Source organism: Salmo salar, chromosome ssa12 (genome assembly GCF_905237065.1).
Source record: "Salmo salar chromosome ssa12, Ssal_v3.1, whole genome shotgun sequence".
In the NCBI taxonomy this organism is placed as follows: Eukaryota; Metazoa; Chordata; class Actinopteri; order Salmoniformes; family Salmonidae; genus Salmo; species Salmo salar.
In genome coordinates, this window is record NC_059453.1 from 66,048,774 (window position 1) to 66,067,303 (window position 18,530).

Sequence of the window (18,530 nt, forward strand, 5' to 3'; positions counted from 1 at the left end):
AGCAATCTGGCTCAAATTAAGATCCTACTGTAGTTCACACATACATGTCCACAAATACACATTCAAACATCAACATATGTATGTTAACAAACACACACACACCATACCGTGACAGTTTTGTCAGTGCAGTTTTCTGAAATCTGGCAGATGATGAGGGTGAGCCAGTGAAGGAAGGAAGGAGAGGAGAGAGAGGAGAGACAATAAACCCATCAAAGATATTACTAAACCAAAGGACATTTACAGGGAGGCATTATGAAGCTGTAACTCATCTGATGGGCAGTGGAACAAATTCATAAAATCCCAAACTCTGATCATTAGCAAGATAAAAAAAATAACAAAACATAAAAACCATCCTTGAGATGAATATGAAGGTGGGAGACAGAGTGAGACAGCTTGTCTTCAGCTAGGGTCCATTTCCAAACCAACACAGAGAGGGCTGGTAACGCTTCTTTATAGGAAATGAGGAGGAACATGTCTGATCAATGGAAAGGAGGATTAATCAACCCCAGAGTGATCTCTCATAGGTCACGGTGTCAGGCCTTCTGCCATGATGAATGGCTAATACAACTCAGTCTCTCAGGGAAACAAATTAAAAACCATTTGTTCAGGAAGAGAACAATGACATTGTTCGAGACATTTTTCAAGATTCTATCTGCCCATTCCAATGTACAGTATGGCATTTCCATCATGAATGTCTTTATCTACAGACCACAACATGAAGTATTATCTTTATACAGCATTTACAGTACATTTACACTGAGTGTACAAAACATAAGGACTCCCTGCTATTTCCATGACATAGACTGACCAGCTGAATCCAGGTGAAAGCTATGATCCCTTATTGATGTTTCTTGTTAAATCCACTTCAGTGTAGATGAAGGGATCAGACAGGTTAAACAAGGATTTTTAAGCCTTGAGACAATTGAGACATGGATTGTGTATGTGTGCCATTCAGAGGGTGAATGGGCAAGACAAAATATTCAAGTGCCTTTGAAACAGGGTATGGTAGTAGGTGACAGGCACACCGGTTTGAGTGTGTCAAGAACTATAACGCTGCTGGGTTCAAAGGACATCTAGCCAAAGTGACACAAATGTGGGAAGCATTGGAGTCAACATGGCCAGCATCCCTGTAGAACGCTTTCGACACCTTTTAGCGTCCATATATTGATGAATTGAGGCTGTTCTGAGGGCCAAAGCGGGTGCAACTAAATATCAGGAAGGTGTTCCTAATGTTTTGTACACTCAGTGTATACAAAGTCTATAAAGTTGTATCAATATTTCCGTTTTCTCTGCATAATTTGGCTCTTAGTGAGAGCAGTGCCACTCTCCTCCCTCCATAAACCTTTATCTGTGAGATATATGATGCAGAAGAATAGCACTCAACTGAGTTGACTTTATATGCCTCAATACTGCTGTAATAATAGCAGGTTATATGGAGGAACATCAGACATATGGAGAGCGACAACGTGAAATTATGAGAAGAGGTGAGAGGTCTTTTTAGTGTGGGGAAAGACCACCAATAAACCTAGAGTGCCTCCAGCGACACAGCCATACCCAGGCCATGGCCCAGCATCAATGGGATGGGATGCAGTTAATAGTAGTGTCCTCGACTAAATCGGAACAAAGGAACCGATTGAGTTAGTTCCCAGGTTTCAGCTTCCAAATAATTTCCAACCAAAAACGCATCTTAATCTCTGCATGTTACAACTTTGTCCCTTAACCATGGCAATAGCATCCGGTCTCTGCAGCCTCTGTGCTATAATGCTTTACTACAGCCAAAGAACAAATCTACAATGGCAAATTACAAAAGGGGATAACAAATGATACTTCCCCGCTTCCCCAGGCTCTTTGAAGATTATTTGTTTGTCCTGCTGATAGTGGAAGGGTGAGTATCCACTGGTCAGTGACCTCAAATATTCTGAAGGACTTGGTTTCTCGGATAGTAATTATTCTAGTGGCGAAATTAGTAAAGATACCTGTGAAGAAGACCGGGGTAACAAATAATTGTGCCTCAGTATGTTCAGTGCTGTGCTGCTAATGCTATCACAAGAGGTGTAACCCGATGCTTGACTGTTTCTGCATTCATCACCACAAACAAGTCAAGACCTGTATGTACTGTAAGCCCTTTAAAGTCCTCCACCCCTTCTCCGGCATTTCCCGTAAACAGGGAAGTGGACGCTCAAAGGCAGGACACTTCCTCCCCAGGGATGACCTGACAATGACCTCACAGGCCCCACACCCAGGCCTTCCTGTAGCCAACACCTAGCCTATGGGCAGGGCTCCTGACCACTGCTGACCAACCTCTAGCCAACACCTACATGCAGAGCCCCTGACCACTGTTGACCAACCTCAAGTTTCAAGTTCAAGTTTTATTTGTCGTATGTACGGGATACACATGGTATTCACCGTCCAAAGAAATGCTTACTTGCTGGTTCCTTCTCGATAAATTCAACAACAATAAGAAATAAGAAAACATAAGAATAAGAACATACAGTAAACGGCTCAGTAGAATATAATAAACATTTTAGCATACGTATAATATATGTTTTGGGGAAGGGGAAATTGGGGGGGCAAGTGTTTCAATTGTGCAGTATTTAGAAATCATAATAAGATTCTGGTAGCAGCAGTTGTGATGTGTATGTAGCATGAATGTGTATGTGTGTGTGTGTGTGTGTGTGTGTGTGTGTGTGTGTGTGAGTGAGTGAGTGAGTGAGTGAGTGAGTGAGTGAGTGAGTGAGTGAGTGAGTGAGTGAGTGAGTGAGTGAGTGAGTGAGTGAGTGAGTGAGTGAGTGAGTGAGTGAGTGAGTGAGTGAGTGAGTGAGTGAGTGAGTGAGTGAGTGAGTGAGTGAGCACATGTGTGGTCAGTCCAGTTCAAGTGTTCAGCAGTCCGATGGTTTGTAGATAGAAACTGTCTCTGAGCCTGTTGGTATCAGACCTCATGCTCTGATATCATCTGCCCGACGGTAAGGGAGTGAACAGCTCTTGGCTGGGGTGTGTGGTGTACTTGACGATGCTGCGGGACTTCCTCAGGCACCGTTTGGAGTAGATGTCCTGGATGGGTGAGAGCACGGTCCAGTGATGTACTGGGCTGTCTTCACCACCCGCTAGAGGCCCTTGCTGTCGTGGACGGAGCAATTCCCGTACCAGGCCGTGATGCAACTGGTCAGGAGGACGCTCTCAATGGTGCAGCAGTAGTATTTGGAGAATAATTATTCAGCCACCTTAGGAAGTAGAGATGCTGTTGCACCCTCTTGACAAGAGTAGTGGTGTTGTTGGTCCATGTCAAGTCCTCGGGGAACAGAACAGAAAACTATAAAATAACAAATTATTTGAGGAACAGAACCCGAACCGAAAATGTAAATATTATATACTGTTTCGGAACAGAACAATTCTTTTTAACGCATGGGAACTGATTAATAACGTACTTTCACGTTCCAGGCATTTTTTTCTAGTCCCACAAAAATTGCCAAAATTCGAACCTGTGTAGAACATTATTTTGCTGGTTGGAACAGTGAATGCAACGGAAAAAATGATGGTTCTGTTCAGAACGAAACGATAGGGCTGGATGCCGAGAAACGTAAAACTGCTACACTCTCTCTACTGCAGTCCTGTTGATGTGGATTGGGGCATGTTCCCTCCTCTGCTTTCTGAAATGAACCATCAACTCTTTAGTTTTGCTGACGTTGAGGGAGAGGTTGTTGTCCTGGCACCACAATGCCAGTTAACTTCCCTCCACCCTACAAGCTGACTCATTGTTGTTGATTATCAGGCCTACAACAGTGGTGTTGTCAGCAAAGTTGGTGACGGAGTTGGTGTCATGCAAAGTCACGCCCCATGTGTTAAGAATCAGTGTGAAGGAGGTGTGGATGCCAATCTTCACAGCCTGTGGACTGCCCGTCAAGAAGTCCGGGATCCAGTTGTAGAGGGTGGTGCCCAGACCCAGGGTGGTGTCCAGATAGTCTGTAGTCCTTGCCAAATGCGTCGCGAGTTGTCGAACATCAATTCAAGTTTGAGTCTGTATTGTCTTTAGCCAACACCTACAGGCAGATCCCCTGACCACTGCTCACCAACCTTCAGCTACAACTTACAGTGTAATTCTCCTGACCATGACAAACTGATTAATAGCCAAAAGCCTGCTATGGAAAGTAAAGACAGTCAATATGTGCAGTCTAAAACCATATCAATTCAAATGTGAGAGTAGAAAACAGTAAGACCCTATGTGTTTGGTACAGGCAGTGGATCTCTGACCCTTTATTTGCAAACAATTTCATTAGAAATTCCTTAAAAGCACACAACAAATGTGTAGGTATTATAATCTCTGTGTTGAGGTAACAAGTCTTGTGAGTGTTATATCTGAGTGTTGATTCTAGTGGGGTTAACATCAGTGGGATTGAAATTGACGCCATCTGCGGTGAATAAATGAAGTGTTAACCAGGTGTTACTCGACTGTGTTGAGTTCATTTCCGCTACCTCTCAGAGTGAAAAAGACATGGGAGGGGCTATAGTATCATATTTCCCAGCATGATTTGTTGCAGGTTGCTTTTTAGAAATAGCTTGTTTTAACATCTATGTTTCTGCATGCACGTTAATTGCGTAATTGATCTTATACTACACAAAGATAAATAACATTTTCCCGTTATTGAGATGGTTGTACCAGTTTAGACGGTTTAAGTAGTCTCATTTATCATTCTTCCCTACCTTGGCAGTCATTCTAACTGCAGTGATTAACCTGTTAGGGCTAGGAGGCAGTATTGACACGGCCGGATAAAAAACGTACCCGATTTAATCTGGTTACTACTCCTGCCCAGTAACTAGAATATGCATATAATTATTGGCTTTGGATAGAAAACACCCTAAAGTTTCTAAAACTGTTTGAATGGTGTCTGTGAGTATAACATAACTCATATGGCAGGCCAAAACCTGAGAAGATTCCATGCAGGAAGTGGCCTGTCTGACAAGTTGTGTTTCATCTTGGCTCTTTTTATTGAAGACTGAGGATCTTTGCAATAACGTGACACTTCCTACGGCTCCCATAGGCTCTCAGAGCCCGGGAAAAAGCTGAATGATATCGAGGCAGGCTCTGGCTGAAACACATTATCGCTTTTGGCAAGTGGCCGATCAGAGTACTATGGGCTTAGGCGCGTGCCCGAGTCGACCCCATGCTTTATTTTCTTTCGTCTGTTTACCTAAACGCAGATTCCCGGTTGGAATATTATCGCTTTTTTATGAGAAAAATTGCATAAAAATTGATTTTAAACAGCGGTTGACATGCTTCGAAGTACGGTAATGGAATATTTAGACATTTTTTGTCACGAATTGCGCCATGCTCGTCACCCTTATTTACCCTTTCAGATAGTGTCTTGAACGCACGAACAAAACGCCGCTGTTTGGATATAACTATGGATTATTTTGAACCAAACCAACATTTGTTATTGAAGTAGAAGTCCTGGGAGTGCATTCTGACGAAGACAGCAAAGGTAATAACATTTTTCTTATAGTAAATCTGACTTTGGTCAGGGCAAAAACTTGCTGGGTGTCTAAATAGCTAGCCCTGTGATGCCGGGCTATCTACTGAGAATATTGCAAAATGTGCTATCACCGAAAAGCTATTTTAAAATCGGACATATCGAGTGCATAGAGGAGTTCTGTATCTATAATTCTTAAAATAATTTATGCTTTTTGTGAACATTTATCGTGAGTAATTTAGTAAATTCACCGGCAGTGTTCGGTGGGAATGCTAGTCACATGCTAGTCACATGCTAATGTAAAAAGCTGGTTTTTATATAAATATGAACTTGATTGAACAAAACATGCATGTATTGTATAACATAATGTCTGATTATTTCTGGCTGGGTACTCTGCTGACATAATCTAATGTTTTGCTTTCGTTGTAAAGCCTTTTTGAAATCGGACAGTGTGGTTAGATTAACGAGAGTCTTGTCTTTAAAATGGTGTAAAATAGTCATATGTTTGAAAAGTTGAAGTTTTTGCATTTTTGAGGAATTTGAAAATCGCGCCACGGGATTACACTGGCTGTTGAGTAGGTGGGACGCAAGCGTCCCACCTAGCCCATAGAGGTTAAAAGTTTCAATTGTTGGATATTCTAATACTGGCTGGATTCCAATAGAAATGATACAATTTGCAAGCCTTCATAATATGGCTTGCAAACCAGGAGTTTCAGACCACTGTGTTAAGGTAAAAATAAGGCTGTCAAAGTATTTTAACAATCATGTCTCTGTCACTAGCAAACACAGTCATGGGTGGTACTGTTACTTCTAAAATTCACTCAAAAGGCACCCTTGGAAATAAATATGAAAATAATGCTTTCACACACACACACACACACACACACACACACACACACACACACACACACACACACACACACACACACACACACACACACACACACACACACACACACACTTCGGAAAGTATTCAGACCCCTTGACTTTTTCCACATTTTGTTACGTTAGAGCCTTATTCTAAAATGTATGAAATTGTTCATCAATCTACACCCAATACCCCATAATGACAAAGCAAAAACAGGATTTTATAAATTATACATTTTATAGAAATGTATTACAATAAAAAATGGAAATATCACATTTACATAATTTACACATTTACGTATTCACACCCTTTACTCAGTACTTTGTTGAAGCACATTTGGCAGCGATTACAGCATCAAGTCTTCTTGGGTATGACGCTACAAGCTTGGCACACCCGTATTTGGGGAGTTTCTCCCATTCTTCTCTGCAGATCCTCTCAAGCTCTGTCAGGTTGGATGGGGAGCATTGCTGCACAGCTATTTTCAGGTTTCTCCAGAGCTGTTCGATCGGGTTCAAGTCCGGGCTCTTGCTGGGCCACTCAAGGACATTCAGAGACTTGCTCCAAAGCCACTCCTGCATTGTCTTGGCTGTGTGCTTAGGGTCGTTCTCTTGTTAGAAGGTGAACCTTCATCCCGGTCTGAGGTCCTAAGCGCTCTGGAGCAGGTTTTCATCAAGGATCACTCTGTACTTTGCTCTGTTCTTCTTTGCCTCGATCCTGACTAGTCTCCCAGTCCCTGCCACTGAAAAACATCCCCACAGCATGATGCTGCCACCACCATGTTTCACCGTAGGGATTGTGCCAGGGTTCCTCCAGATGTGATGCTTGGCATTCAGTCCAAAGAGTTCAATCTTGGTTTCATCAGACCAGAGAATATTGTTTTTCATGGTCTGAGAGTCTTAAGGTGCCTTTTGGCAAACTCCAAGCTGGCTGTCATGTGCCTTTTACTGAGGAGTGGCTTCCGTCTGGCCAGTCTATCATGGAGTGCTGCAGAGATGGTTGTCCTTCTGGAAGTTTCTCCCATCTCCACAGAGGAGCTCTGTCAGAGTGACCATCAGGTTCATGGTCACCTCTCTGACCAAGGTCCTTCTCCCCCGATTGCTCAGTTTGGCTGGGCGACCAGCTGTAGGAAGAGTCTTGGTGGTTCCAAACTTCTTCCATTTAAGAATGATGGAGGCCACTGTGTTGTTGGGGACCTTCAATGCTGCAGAAATGTTTTGGTGCCCTTCCACAGATCTGTGCCTCGACATAATCCTGTCTCTGAGTTCTACGGACAATTCCTTCGACCTCATGGCTTTGTTTTTGCTCTGACATGACCTGTCAACTGTGGGACCTTATATAGACAGGTGTGTGCCTTTCCAAATCATGTCCAATCAATTGAATTTACCACAGGTGGACTCCAATCAAGTTGTTGAAACATCTCAATGATGATCAATGGAAACAGGGTGCACCTGAGCTCAATTTTGAGTCTCATAGCAAAGGGTCTGAATACTTATGTAAATAAGGTATTCCTGTTTTTTATATTTAATATATTTGCCAAAATAAAAAAGTTATTGTTTTCGCTTTGTTATTATGGGGAATTGTGTGTAGACTGCTGAAGGGAAAAAAAGGGAAAAAGGGAAAAAAAACTTTATCCATTTTAGAATAAGGCTGTAATGTAACAAAATGTTGAAAAGTCAAGGGGCCTGAATACTTTCCAAAGGACATTAAAAAAAAACTTTAAAAACACCAGGAAATCAGCTCCAAGTAATTTTAATATAAGAAATCTGTTCCAAAGTATTCCCACGCATAATAAAGGGACTCGAGGTAAGCAAGGTTTGAAATGTTTTAGTCAAACATTATATTCGGCTTCTTGTGGTCAATTTGCAGTCTACAAATTATTTGTCATTAAGGTCCGGCCCCCCAACCATCCACTCAAGAAAAAAATCGGCCTGTGGCTGAATCTAGTTGATGATCCCTGTCCTACAGTGTTAAAACAACACCCCAAAACGAGTTACTGTAAGACCACAGGTGTTAATTCCCTAACACTATGAACAGCATCAGCTCTAAAAAAGTGTTAATTTAAGTCGGAATTTGCAACTCCCATGGTGTTAGGGACTCAACACTCTTGGGGTGTTAGTTTATCAACACTGAAAAGTGTTAGTTTAACACTATTTTGGTGGGTCATATTATACACACTAAGAAAGTGTTCAATTGAATAATGAGGGTGTTAAAATTGTAATCTAAAATGTGCAGTGCACCAATATGTCACCTTAATGCTGGGGTGTCAAACAAATTTTGCACTAGGGGCCGCATTCGGTTTTCAACGAGGTCCAGAGGGCCGCACTGATTTTTTAAATATTTCCTTGCCGTACAAATTTGCAAAAATAGTCCTCTATCCGTCATTTTTTGAATTTTCTATGCTCCCTGACTGTCTAGCTTTCATTTGGGTAATTATTAGCGAGCTGGACACAGTCAAGAAACTGTATGAATATAGGTCCATTATCATTTCTACACAGTTTCCATTTGGTTTTAGTCATTTTAAAGTATATTGAGATTTTTACTCAAACCACCTGCAGGCCGGATTGGACCTCCTTGAGGACTGGATCGTATGTTTGACACCCCTGAGTTAATGTGAACTGAACATCTTTTGGATGCTTGTGATGCAACAGCATCACCAATTCAGAGGATTCCCAGAGTCCTGTGTATCAAAACACCCTTGTGTTTAACTCCCATACACCTCCAGAATAGTAAACATGGCTACTATACTGCATTGCTGAGGGAAACACATCATAGAGCTAACGGAACACTGAGATTGCATCTCCCAATCTTCTTTCTGATTGGCTGACTGGAAGGAAGAGTCCAAAATGTTCTGAAAATGAATCATCCGGGGAGGTCTGTATAATACCTTAGGTAGCCATCCAAAGCAGAAAAACTATGATCTGCCAAAATTAATTGATATATGCATTCCTCAATGATGAACTAACTCATACTGTATGTGACTGAACATCTAAGTACAACTTCCAAGCAGTCTCCACCAGTCCAGCGGCCCCACGGTCTCCTTTATGTCATGTGCTATATGATGACTATAATGCTTAATGATGATTATAGGGATAGTGTTGAGTGTGTGTGTGTGTGTGTGTGTGTGTGTGTGTGTGTGTGTGTGTGTGTGTGTGTGTGTGTGTGTGTGTGTGTGTGTGTGTGTGACTGACCACTGTGTTGTCATGGCAGTAAGGGACCCTCCCTTAGAAACAGTTATAAATCCCTTATCCCTAGGGAGTAGTAAACACACACAACGGGGACAAAGTAATCAAAAAGGCTAGTGCTCTGTATAAGAGGTGGCAGGGATCACTAATATCACAACCGGGAGCATCTATCTACTTCAGTGGTTCACTCTCATACAGTACACACATAACACACCACATATTAAAAAAAGTACACGCACGCATACACACATGAATGTTACAAGTGTGTTACCAGTGCAAACTATACACCTTGAGATCTAAGGCAGATGTAAAAGTTAAGTTCAACTCAAATTTACCCATACCTTTCAGGCTCTTGCTCAGGTGACTGAGCTTTTCTCTCAAACCCAGGGAAGCTACTCATATCCACGTAACCATCAGTGTCATTGGCAGAGGACAGCACCCGACTCGTATGGTCAAAGAACTCTGCAAAGGTCCCCGGTCGTACAGGCCTCCGGGAAGGGATCTGGATGTTCTCATAGTCGGAGCTGAGGGTCTGGGCAGGGATATTCTCGTAGTCTGACATGTCAGTGTTGGGAAAGGAGATGGAGCGGGGCTTGGTCAGGGGGAGGGGGGTGTAGGGGGCGCGGGAGCGGTCCTCAAAGGACTCCACCCGGGCCACACTGCGGTTGAGGAAGGCCACGGAACCCCCTTTTCTCTTCCCATCCTTATAGAACAGGAAGGTGGAGGGGGAGTCCGGAGAGCGCTGGGGCTTACTGACCATCCGGGACTTGAGTTGCGGGGAGCTGCCTGTGCTGCGCCTGTCTAAATCAAGGACCCTGGCGGGGCCGTGGTGGCTGGACTCAGGGGAGGACCTGGAGGAGGACACATTGACGTCCACCAGCAGCTTGCTCTCCGTCTTCCTCCTGAACTTCAGCATCAGGAAGCGCTTGAAGGAGGACTTCTTCTTCTTCTGCCTGTCTGGGGAGTCCCCCTCGATGAACAGGGATGGAGAGCTCTTGGTGATGGGCTTCTTGGTGATGTATGCTAGCTCAAAGGGAGGAGGGATGTCCACCATCGAAGTAGGGGTGGACAGGCCGCTGGAGGGCAGGGGACTTTGCTGGGAGAAGCTTCCAGAAGAACCCATGACACAGGGCAGGGAGAGGCTGTCCTCCCTCCTCTCCCCCGGGGAACCCTGGCCCTCCCTGTACACACACAGGGGCAGGTCCCGTCCCTCCATGGAGAAGGAGCGGGGGTACAGGAGAAAGCGATGTTGTTTGGATGAGCTCTTGGCCCGGGTTGAGTTTAACATGGGACTGCTGCTCAGCGCGGGTCCGCTCCGGTCCAATTCCACCTCGCAGTAGTTCTGAAGGTGGAACTCGGAGCCCGCCTCCTCAGGAACCGTATCAGGCACGTAACCAGACACTTTCCCTGACAACGACCGGGACCTGGTCACAATGGACTTTCTGTCAAAAGGCAGGAAATTCTCCCCCTCTGAGTCCAGGCCTGCCTCTTCGTAGACATGCTCATCACTAAGGTTACCTTCTGTGTCGGTGGTCTCATCCAGGTAGGGAATGATGTGGCCCTCTAGGTCCTCCTCATCCCTGAACACATCAGAGTCATCTGGGGAGAGTAGCTTGCTGTCAGAGAACGATGAGGCCTGGGAGGTGTCTGTGTCCCCTGGCACTGAGATGGACACCAACCTGAAGCGGGGCTGGTTGTTACTCTGGTTCAAGAAAGCCTCCACCCTCTGGACTACAGGCATCCTTCTCTGACATGAACCTGTCATGTTCTCCCTGTCGTCATCATCGTCATCATTGTCATCTCCTATCTCGACGTAGTCCTCAGAAGAGACACACTCAATATGCCCCATGTCCTCACACAGCGAGTCATCATCACCTATGGCTGCGTACTCACTGGGCTCCGTGGTCTCTGTTGTGACCAGTGAAGATTCTTCCGGTGTGATCTCACTCTCTGCTGATCCATCACTTATGCCCTCTGCAGGGCTCTGCTCTGGATCCACAATGTCCTCAGTTGAGATGTAGTAGGGTTCGAGGCTAGGGTCAACTGCTTCCTCCTCTGTGTTGAAAAGTTGTTTCGCTTTATGTTTGCTGTGTTGGCGCTCACCCTCTTCCATACTGTACTGAATAGTCATGGGCTCTTCATCAATTATGGAATATGGTTGATACCTTTCTGCTCTCTCCTCTGAGGGACCAATGACATCATATCCTAAGTCCTCCTGTAGGACATTGGTAGGACTACCAGGGTAAGATGAGGATTCCTCTACTTCCCCCTCATCCTCCTCCTTGAAGGATGAAGGCTCTTGGGTAAAAAGGTCTTCCTCAATGTTGTCTTTGACGAGGAGATCTATGGGTTCCTCAGAGAGAGATTCTGTTACTGCATCTGCTGTGGTATCAGCTGCTTCTTCTTCTGCTTCTTCTTCCTCTATTTGGTGCTCTTCCTCCTCATTCTCCTTCTTTTCTTTCCCAGGCCAAGTTTCACAGAGGTAGCATGCTGCCTCCTCCTCCTCAATGCTGGTGATAGAGACACCATCTGTGTCGGCCAGCGCCTCGCCCGCGTAGCAGCCCTCTGCGTCAATCTCATCAGCGATGTCTGTGTCGATTATCTCCACCGAGTCCACTGAGTAAATTGTGAATCCAGCATCACTGACCCCAAGTGTGTCCAGAGAATCCACCTCCTCTGTTTGAATGCTGTCAGTTAACCTCCAGTCTTCCTCCTCCTCCTGTTCCCTCTGCTCTTCATAACCATTCTCAGGATCGTTGGCCCCTGAACTGAGAGAGTATGAGTCATACTGAGGTTCCACTGGCTCCTCCTCCTCTAGCCCCTTCCCTCCACTCAGACAGTCCTCTGGCTCGTTCTCCTGGTCCAGGTCCTCGTCTGAGGAAATTAGGTCCCCGTTGGTGTACCCCTCCTGGGCATTGTTGCAGAGCAGGGAGGAGTCGCGCTCCTCAGGGTCATGTGGTACTGTTGGTTTGGGGGCGATGGGAGGTTTGGGGCCCCTAGCTAAGGAGCAGGGCCGGGACATGAGGGGGGAAGGCAGCTTGAAGGTGAGGTGACTCACAAGTTTTGGTTTAGGAGCAAGAGGAGGCTTCTTAAAATCTGAAAACAAAACAAAAGACATCATCATGAGCTACTACTAGATATATCCAAAAGAGATAACGGATTATTCAAAACGTACAGAGGGGGAAATCATGAGGTTAGCGGTCAGCACAAAAAACAAGTGTTATGGTTAAACTCAAATATATTGATTAATAAAAAAACATTCTTCATGGAAAAATGTTTAAAAATTGTATAATATTTATTCATGATATAACGAATAGTTATGTCACATATGCAGTTATCGAAAATATATGGAAATATCTGTTCAATCCAAACTTACAACCAATTGATTGCAGCAATACCACAAAAATGGATAAGGCAAGTGAAAAAGGGAGAGGGTAAGGAACTTGTCTGCCTGCCATATAATACAGATACAAATTGGCTGAAAGGAACCGGCATAAATAGAAAAATATACCAGTTTCATCTGAGAACAAAAATGTTGACAGCTACACCATACAGGTTGCAAAGTAAATGGGAGGAGATTTTTGATGTATCAATACCATGGCACATGGTTTTGAACCGGTACAAAAAACGACACTTGACTTTTTCAATTTAAATTATTATATAAAATTCTTGCCACCAACAGAATGCTATATACAGTTGAAGTCGGAAGTTTATATACACTTAGGTTGGAGACATTAAAACTCATTTTTCAACCACTCCACAAATTTCTTGTTAACAAACTAAAGTTTTGGAAGTCGGTTAGGACATCTACTTTGTGCATGACACAAGTAATTTTTCCAACAATTGTTTACAGACAGATTATTTCACTTAGAATTCACTGTATCACAATTCCAGTGGGTCAGAAATGTACATGTACTAAGTTGACTGTGCCTTTAAACAGCTTGGAAAATTCCAGAAAATGATTTCATGGCTTTAAAAGCTTCTGATAGGCTAATTGACATCATTTGAGTCAATTGGAGGTGTACCTGTGGATGTATTTCAAGGCCTACCTTCAAACTCAGTGCCTCTTTGCTTGACATCATGGGAAAATCAAAAGAAATCAGCCAAGACCTCAGAAAGAAAATGATAGACCTCCACAAGTCCGGTTCATCCTTGGGAGCAATTTCCAAATGCCTTAAGGTACCTCGTTCATCTGTACAAACAATAGTACGCAAGTATAAACACCATGGGACCACGCAGCCGTCATACCGCTCAGGAAGGAGACGCGTTCTGTCTCCTAGAGATGAACGTACTTTGGTGCGAAAAGTGCAAATCAATCCCAGAACAACAGCAAAGGACCTTGTGAAGATGCTGGAGGAAACAGGTACAAAAGTATCTATATCCACAGTAAAACGAGTCCTATATCGACATAACCTGAAAGGCCGCTCAGCAAGGAAGAAGCCACTGTTCCAAAACCGCCATAAAAAGCCAGACTACAGTTTGCAACTGCACATGGGGACAAAGATCGTACTTTTTGGAGAAATGTCTTCTGGTCTGATGAAACAAAAATAGAACTGTTTGGCCATAATGACCGTCGTTATGTTTGGAGGAAAAAGGGGGAGGCTTGCAAGCCAAAGAACACCATCCCAACCGTGAAGCACGGGGGTGGCAGCATCATGTTGTGTGGGTGCTTTGCTGCAGGAGGGACTGGTGGACTTCACAAAATAGATGGCATCACGAGGCAGGAAAATTATGTGGATATGTTGAAGCAACACCTCAAGACATCAGTCAGGAAATTAAAGCTTGGTCACAAACGGGTATTCCAAATGGACAATGACCCCAAGCATACTTCCAAAGTTGTGGAAAATAGCTTAACAAAGTCAAGGTATTGGAGTGGCCATCACAAAACCCTGACCTCATTCCATAAAAGATTTTTGGGCAGAACTGAAAAAGTGTGTGCGAGCAAGGAGGCCTACAAACCTGACTCAGTTACATCAGCTCTGTCAGGAGGAATGGGCCAAAATTCACCCAACTTATTGTGGGGAGCTTGTGGAAGGCTACCAAAATGTTTGACCCAAGTTAAACAATTGAAAGGCAATGCTACCAAATACTAATTGAGTGTATGTAAACTTCTGACCCGCTGGGAATGTGATGAAATAAATAAAAGCTGAAATAAATCATTCTCTCTACTATTATTCTGACATTTCACATTCTTAAAAGAAAGTGGTGATCCTAACTGACCTAAGACAGGGAATTTTTACTAGGATTAAATGTTAGGAATTGTGAAAAACTGAGTTTAAATGTATTTGGCTGAGGTGTATGTAAACTTCCTGAAATGTTATCCTCTCAATGGAGGGATCAAAATATCAACAACAATCTGTGACTTGGACAGCATTTTTAAACGTTAAAAACATACATGATCCATTTGATTGTGTTTTCCACACTACCTGGAACATTTTAAGCCGTCATTAGGCTTAATATACCATTTACTAATGAAGTTATGGCCAATTCAAATTACAGAACAGTAATTTGAGAGCACATTTCTACCACATTTTTGCATAAAGTTTAAGGACAGATATACAATATATGCCATAGTTGGGTTATTTTATTGTCTTCTCCTCATCACTTAAAACATTTTAAGATATCATTGGGCTTTATGTACCAGTTATTTATGGCAATATGGCAATGTGAACCCTGTCCAATTAGAACCAATATAGCTGGTTGGCAGTCATTTTGGAAAATTGGTCCTTTAGAGTATAATAGGTTAACTTCACTAGGGTAGGGGGCAGCATTCGGAATTTTGGATGAAAAACGTGTCCAAAGTAAACTGCCTGCTACTCAGGCCCAGAAGCTAGGATATGCATATAATTTCCAAAACTGTTAAAATAATGTCTGTGAGTATAACAGAACTGATATGGCAGGCGAAAACCTGAGGAAAATCAATCCGGAAGTACTATTATTTTGAAAGGCTGTTTTTCCATTGAAAGCCTATCCACCATACAAAGACTTAGGACCCAGTTCCCAATCTCTATGGCTTCTTCTACATGTGGCCAGTCTTTAGGCATTGTTTCAGGCTTTTACTCAGAAAAATGAGGGAGATACAGCACTTTCAATGAGTGGACAGTGGAAATTTCCAGACATGAGTCCAGCGTGCGATCGGGAGCACGCCTATCTTGTTTCTCCTTTTCTATTGACGAAGCTTTTGTCCGGTTGAAATATTATTGATTATTTATGACAAAAACAACCTGAGGATTGATTTTAAACATCATTTGACATGTTTCTATGAACTTTTATTGTACTTTTTGGATTTTTCGTCTGTCTGTTGTGACCGCGCTTTGTTCCAATGGATTGCTGCACAAAATGCACCAACAAAATTGAGGTTTTTGGGCATAAAGAGGGACATTATCGAACAAAACTAACATTTATTGTGTAACATGGAGTCTTCGGAGTGCAACCATATGAAGATCATCAAAGGTAAGTGATACATTTTATTGCTATTTTTGACTTTTGTTACTCCTCTTCTTGGCTGCTAACTGTTTGTAATGATTTGTCTGCTGGGCCCTGTTCTCAGATAATCGCATGGTTTGCTTTCGCCGTAAAGCCTTTTTGAAATCTGACACAGCGGTTGGATTAACAAGAAGTTTATCTTTAAGCTGGCGTATAACATTTGTATCTTTTATGTATGTTTATTATGAGAATTTCTGTTTTGTTGAGTTTCACGCTCTGAAATTTCACCGGATGTTGTTTGAGACAGTGGATTATTGAACAAAACGCGCTAACAAAACAGAGGTTTTTGGATATAAACATGGACTTTATCGAACAAAATGAATATTTATTGAGTAAATGGGAGTCTTGTGAGTGCAAACATATGAAGATCATCAAAGGTAAGTGATTCATTTTATCACTATTTCTGACTTGTGTAACTCCTCTACTTGGCTTGTTACTGTTTGTAATGATTTGTCTGCTGGGCGCTGTTCTCAGATAATCGCATGGTATGCTTTCGCCGTAAAGCCTTTTTGAAATCTGACACCGTGGTTGGATTAAGAAGAAGTTTATCTTTAAACCCATGTATAACACTTGTATGTTTCATTAATTTTTATAATGAGTATTTCTGTTTTTGAATTTGGCACTCTGCAATTTCACTGGATGTTGGCCATGTGGGACACTAGCGTCCCACACCCCCTAGTGAGGTTAAATCTGCATTGGCACAGAAGGCTGCTGAGGGGAGGATGGCTCATAAAAATGTCTGGAACGGAGCAAATGGAATGGCATCAAACACATGGAAACTGTTGGCTGCATGTAGCCGCGGAACTAAATATCCCTATCCTTTGCACCAAATATTTAGTGTCAAATAAAATAATGTTTTTAATTTCAAATATCAAAGACACACCTTTATTGAATTGTTGCATTGTTTATTTACTGTTTGCATATATTAATTCTAAGTTGAGTGCATGCTCATAGATTTATATTTGCAACTTTATTAATAATCTGTTTTACATTTTTTACCATTTCAGCTCTTTTCTGGTGCCTTGTCTACAGCTTGGTGGCCAGGTGTGCTTGTTAGAGGGTGTGCTGCTAATTGGCACATTCTATTATCCTGACATGGAAGGGTGTGTCGGAGATACCACCTGCATCCAGCATAGAGAAAACGGATTTCCCCAGGTTAAAATATGCTAGAATTTTCTATTTAAAATTGATATACTGTATTTACAACTAATCATGTTAATGCTTAAAATCATGTTAATGCTAAAAATGTAAGGCGTAGAGGCTTAATCATTTACGTGTGTCTTTGTAGCCTACCGGCCTGAGAAATGTGGAACTGGCCATTCACTTTATATTCTATGTGCTAACCTTATGGCTTCAGTTAACCCTGAGAGTTGCGCCTTTTCTGCAATGTAGACCGCAGTTATACATTTAGCTATGTTTGAGGTGTTAGAACAGTTTTACGTTTATATTTTACAGACCTTAGAGTACTCTTTTTATGCACTATGGTTTTGATTTCTCTTACTTTGTAAACAACTTAAAGTTTGGTAAAATAAAATCCTTCATATTTTCACTCCTACACAGTTGTCTTTCGTTGCCTCCTTGTTCATCCCCTTCATATGGCGGCAGTGGTGGGATGGCCAGTAGAGGGCACTGAGTAGAGGTTAAAGGACTTTTTTCTCTTAACCAAAAACCAAGATGGCTCCAACAAAGGACAAGCCAGGGTGAAGACCACTGAATATCCAGGAGAAGACTGTTGCAGGACCATTTATAAAAGCAATAAGGCACCTCAGGGGTTGGTGGTATATGGCCATTATACCACGGCTAAGGGCTATATCCAGGTACTCCGCGTTGCGCGTAAGAACAGCCTTTAGCCATGGTATATTGGCCAAATACCACACCTCCTCTGGCCTTATTGCTTAATTGTACAACAGCTGATGAAACTAACACTGTAAAAGTGTTAGTTGTAAAAGTGTGAAAACATGTGATCAGTGTATGCAATCACTACTGTAAGTCGCTCTGGATAAGAGCGTCTGCTAAATGACTAAAATGTAAATGTAAATGTAAATTTCCTGATAGTTACTGGTTGACAATACAATCTAGCATTAGAATGTACCAGAGACCACCAAAATAGAGCTTGTTCGACAAAACAAAAATCTTAACCACCCCCCACTGGCTTCCCAGATGCAAATCTACTTTTGTAGGATAGCCAGAGGCAAAGTCATTATCTGCCAGGTGATTGTCTGCGCCTTCTTGGATGTGTGACAACACTCCGAGCCCTTACCAAAACACAAAAGACATCGCAGACAATTTATCTCACCTCGAATCTAAAACCAGTAGTAACCAACAACTTTAAGGACAGTTATCTTAAAATGAAAATACATATCTAATATTCCCGCATGCCAATAAGATTGTCGCAAAGGAGGGCTTGCTAGCTAGCTACAGGGTTTGAGTTACCTCAGCCGTTTTCTTATGATAACCTTAGCTAGACTGCGTCTAGACTTGGGAACTCATGGTCATGTCTAGATGGGATGCAGCTTTTGTCAAATTGAC

At 42.7% G+C, this 18,530-nt stretch overlaps 1 protein-coding gene across 1 annotated transcript in view; it reads right to left on the reverse strand.

The window, feature by feature from the left end:
* Positions 1–18,530, reverse strand: part of fgd5b (FYVE, RhoGEF and PH domain containing 5b) — a 66,875-nt gene that overhangs the window by 44,031 nt on the left and 4,314 nt on the right. The window contains 1 exon segment of the mRNA XM_045691651.1: positions 9,857–12,611. Within this exon segment, the coding sequence (XP_045547607.1) occupies positions 9,857–12,611 (2,755 nt within the window).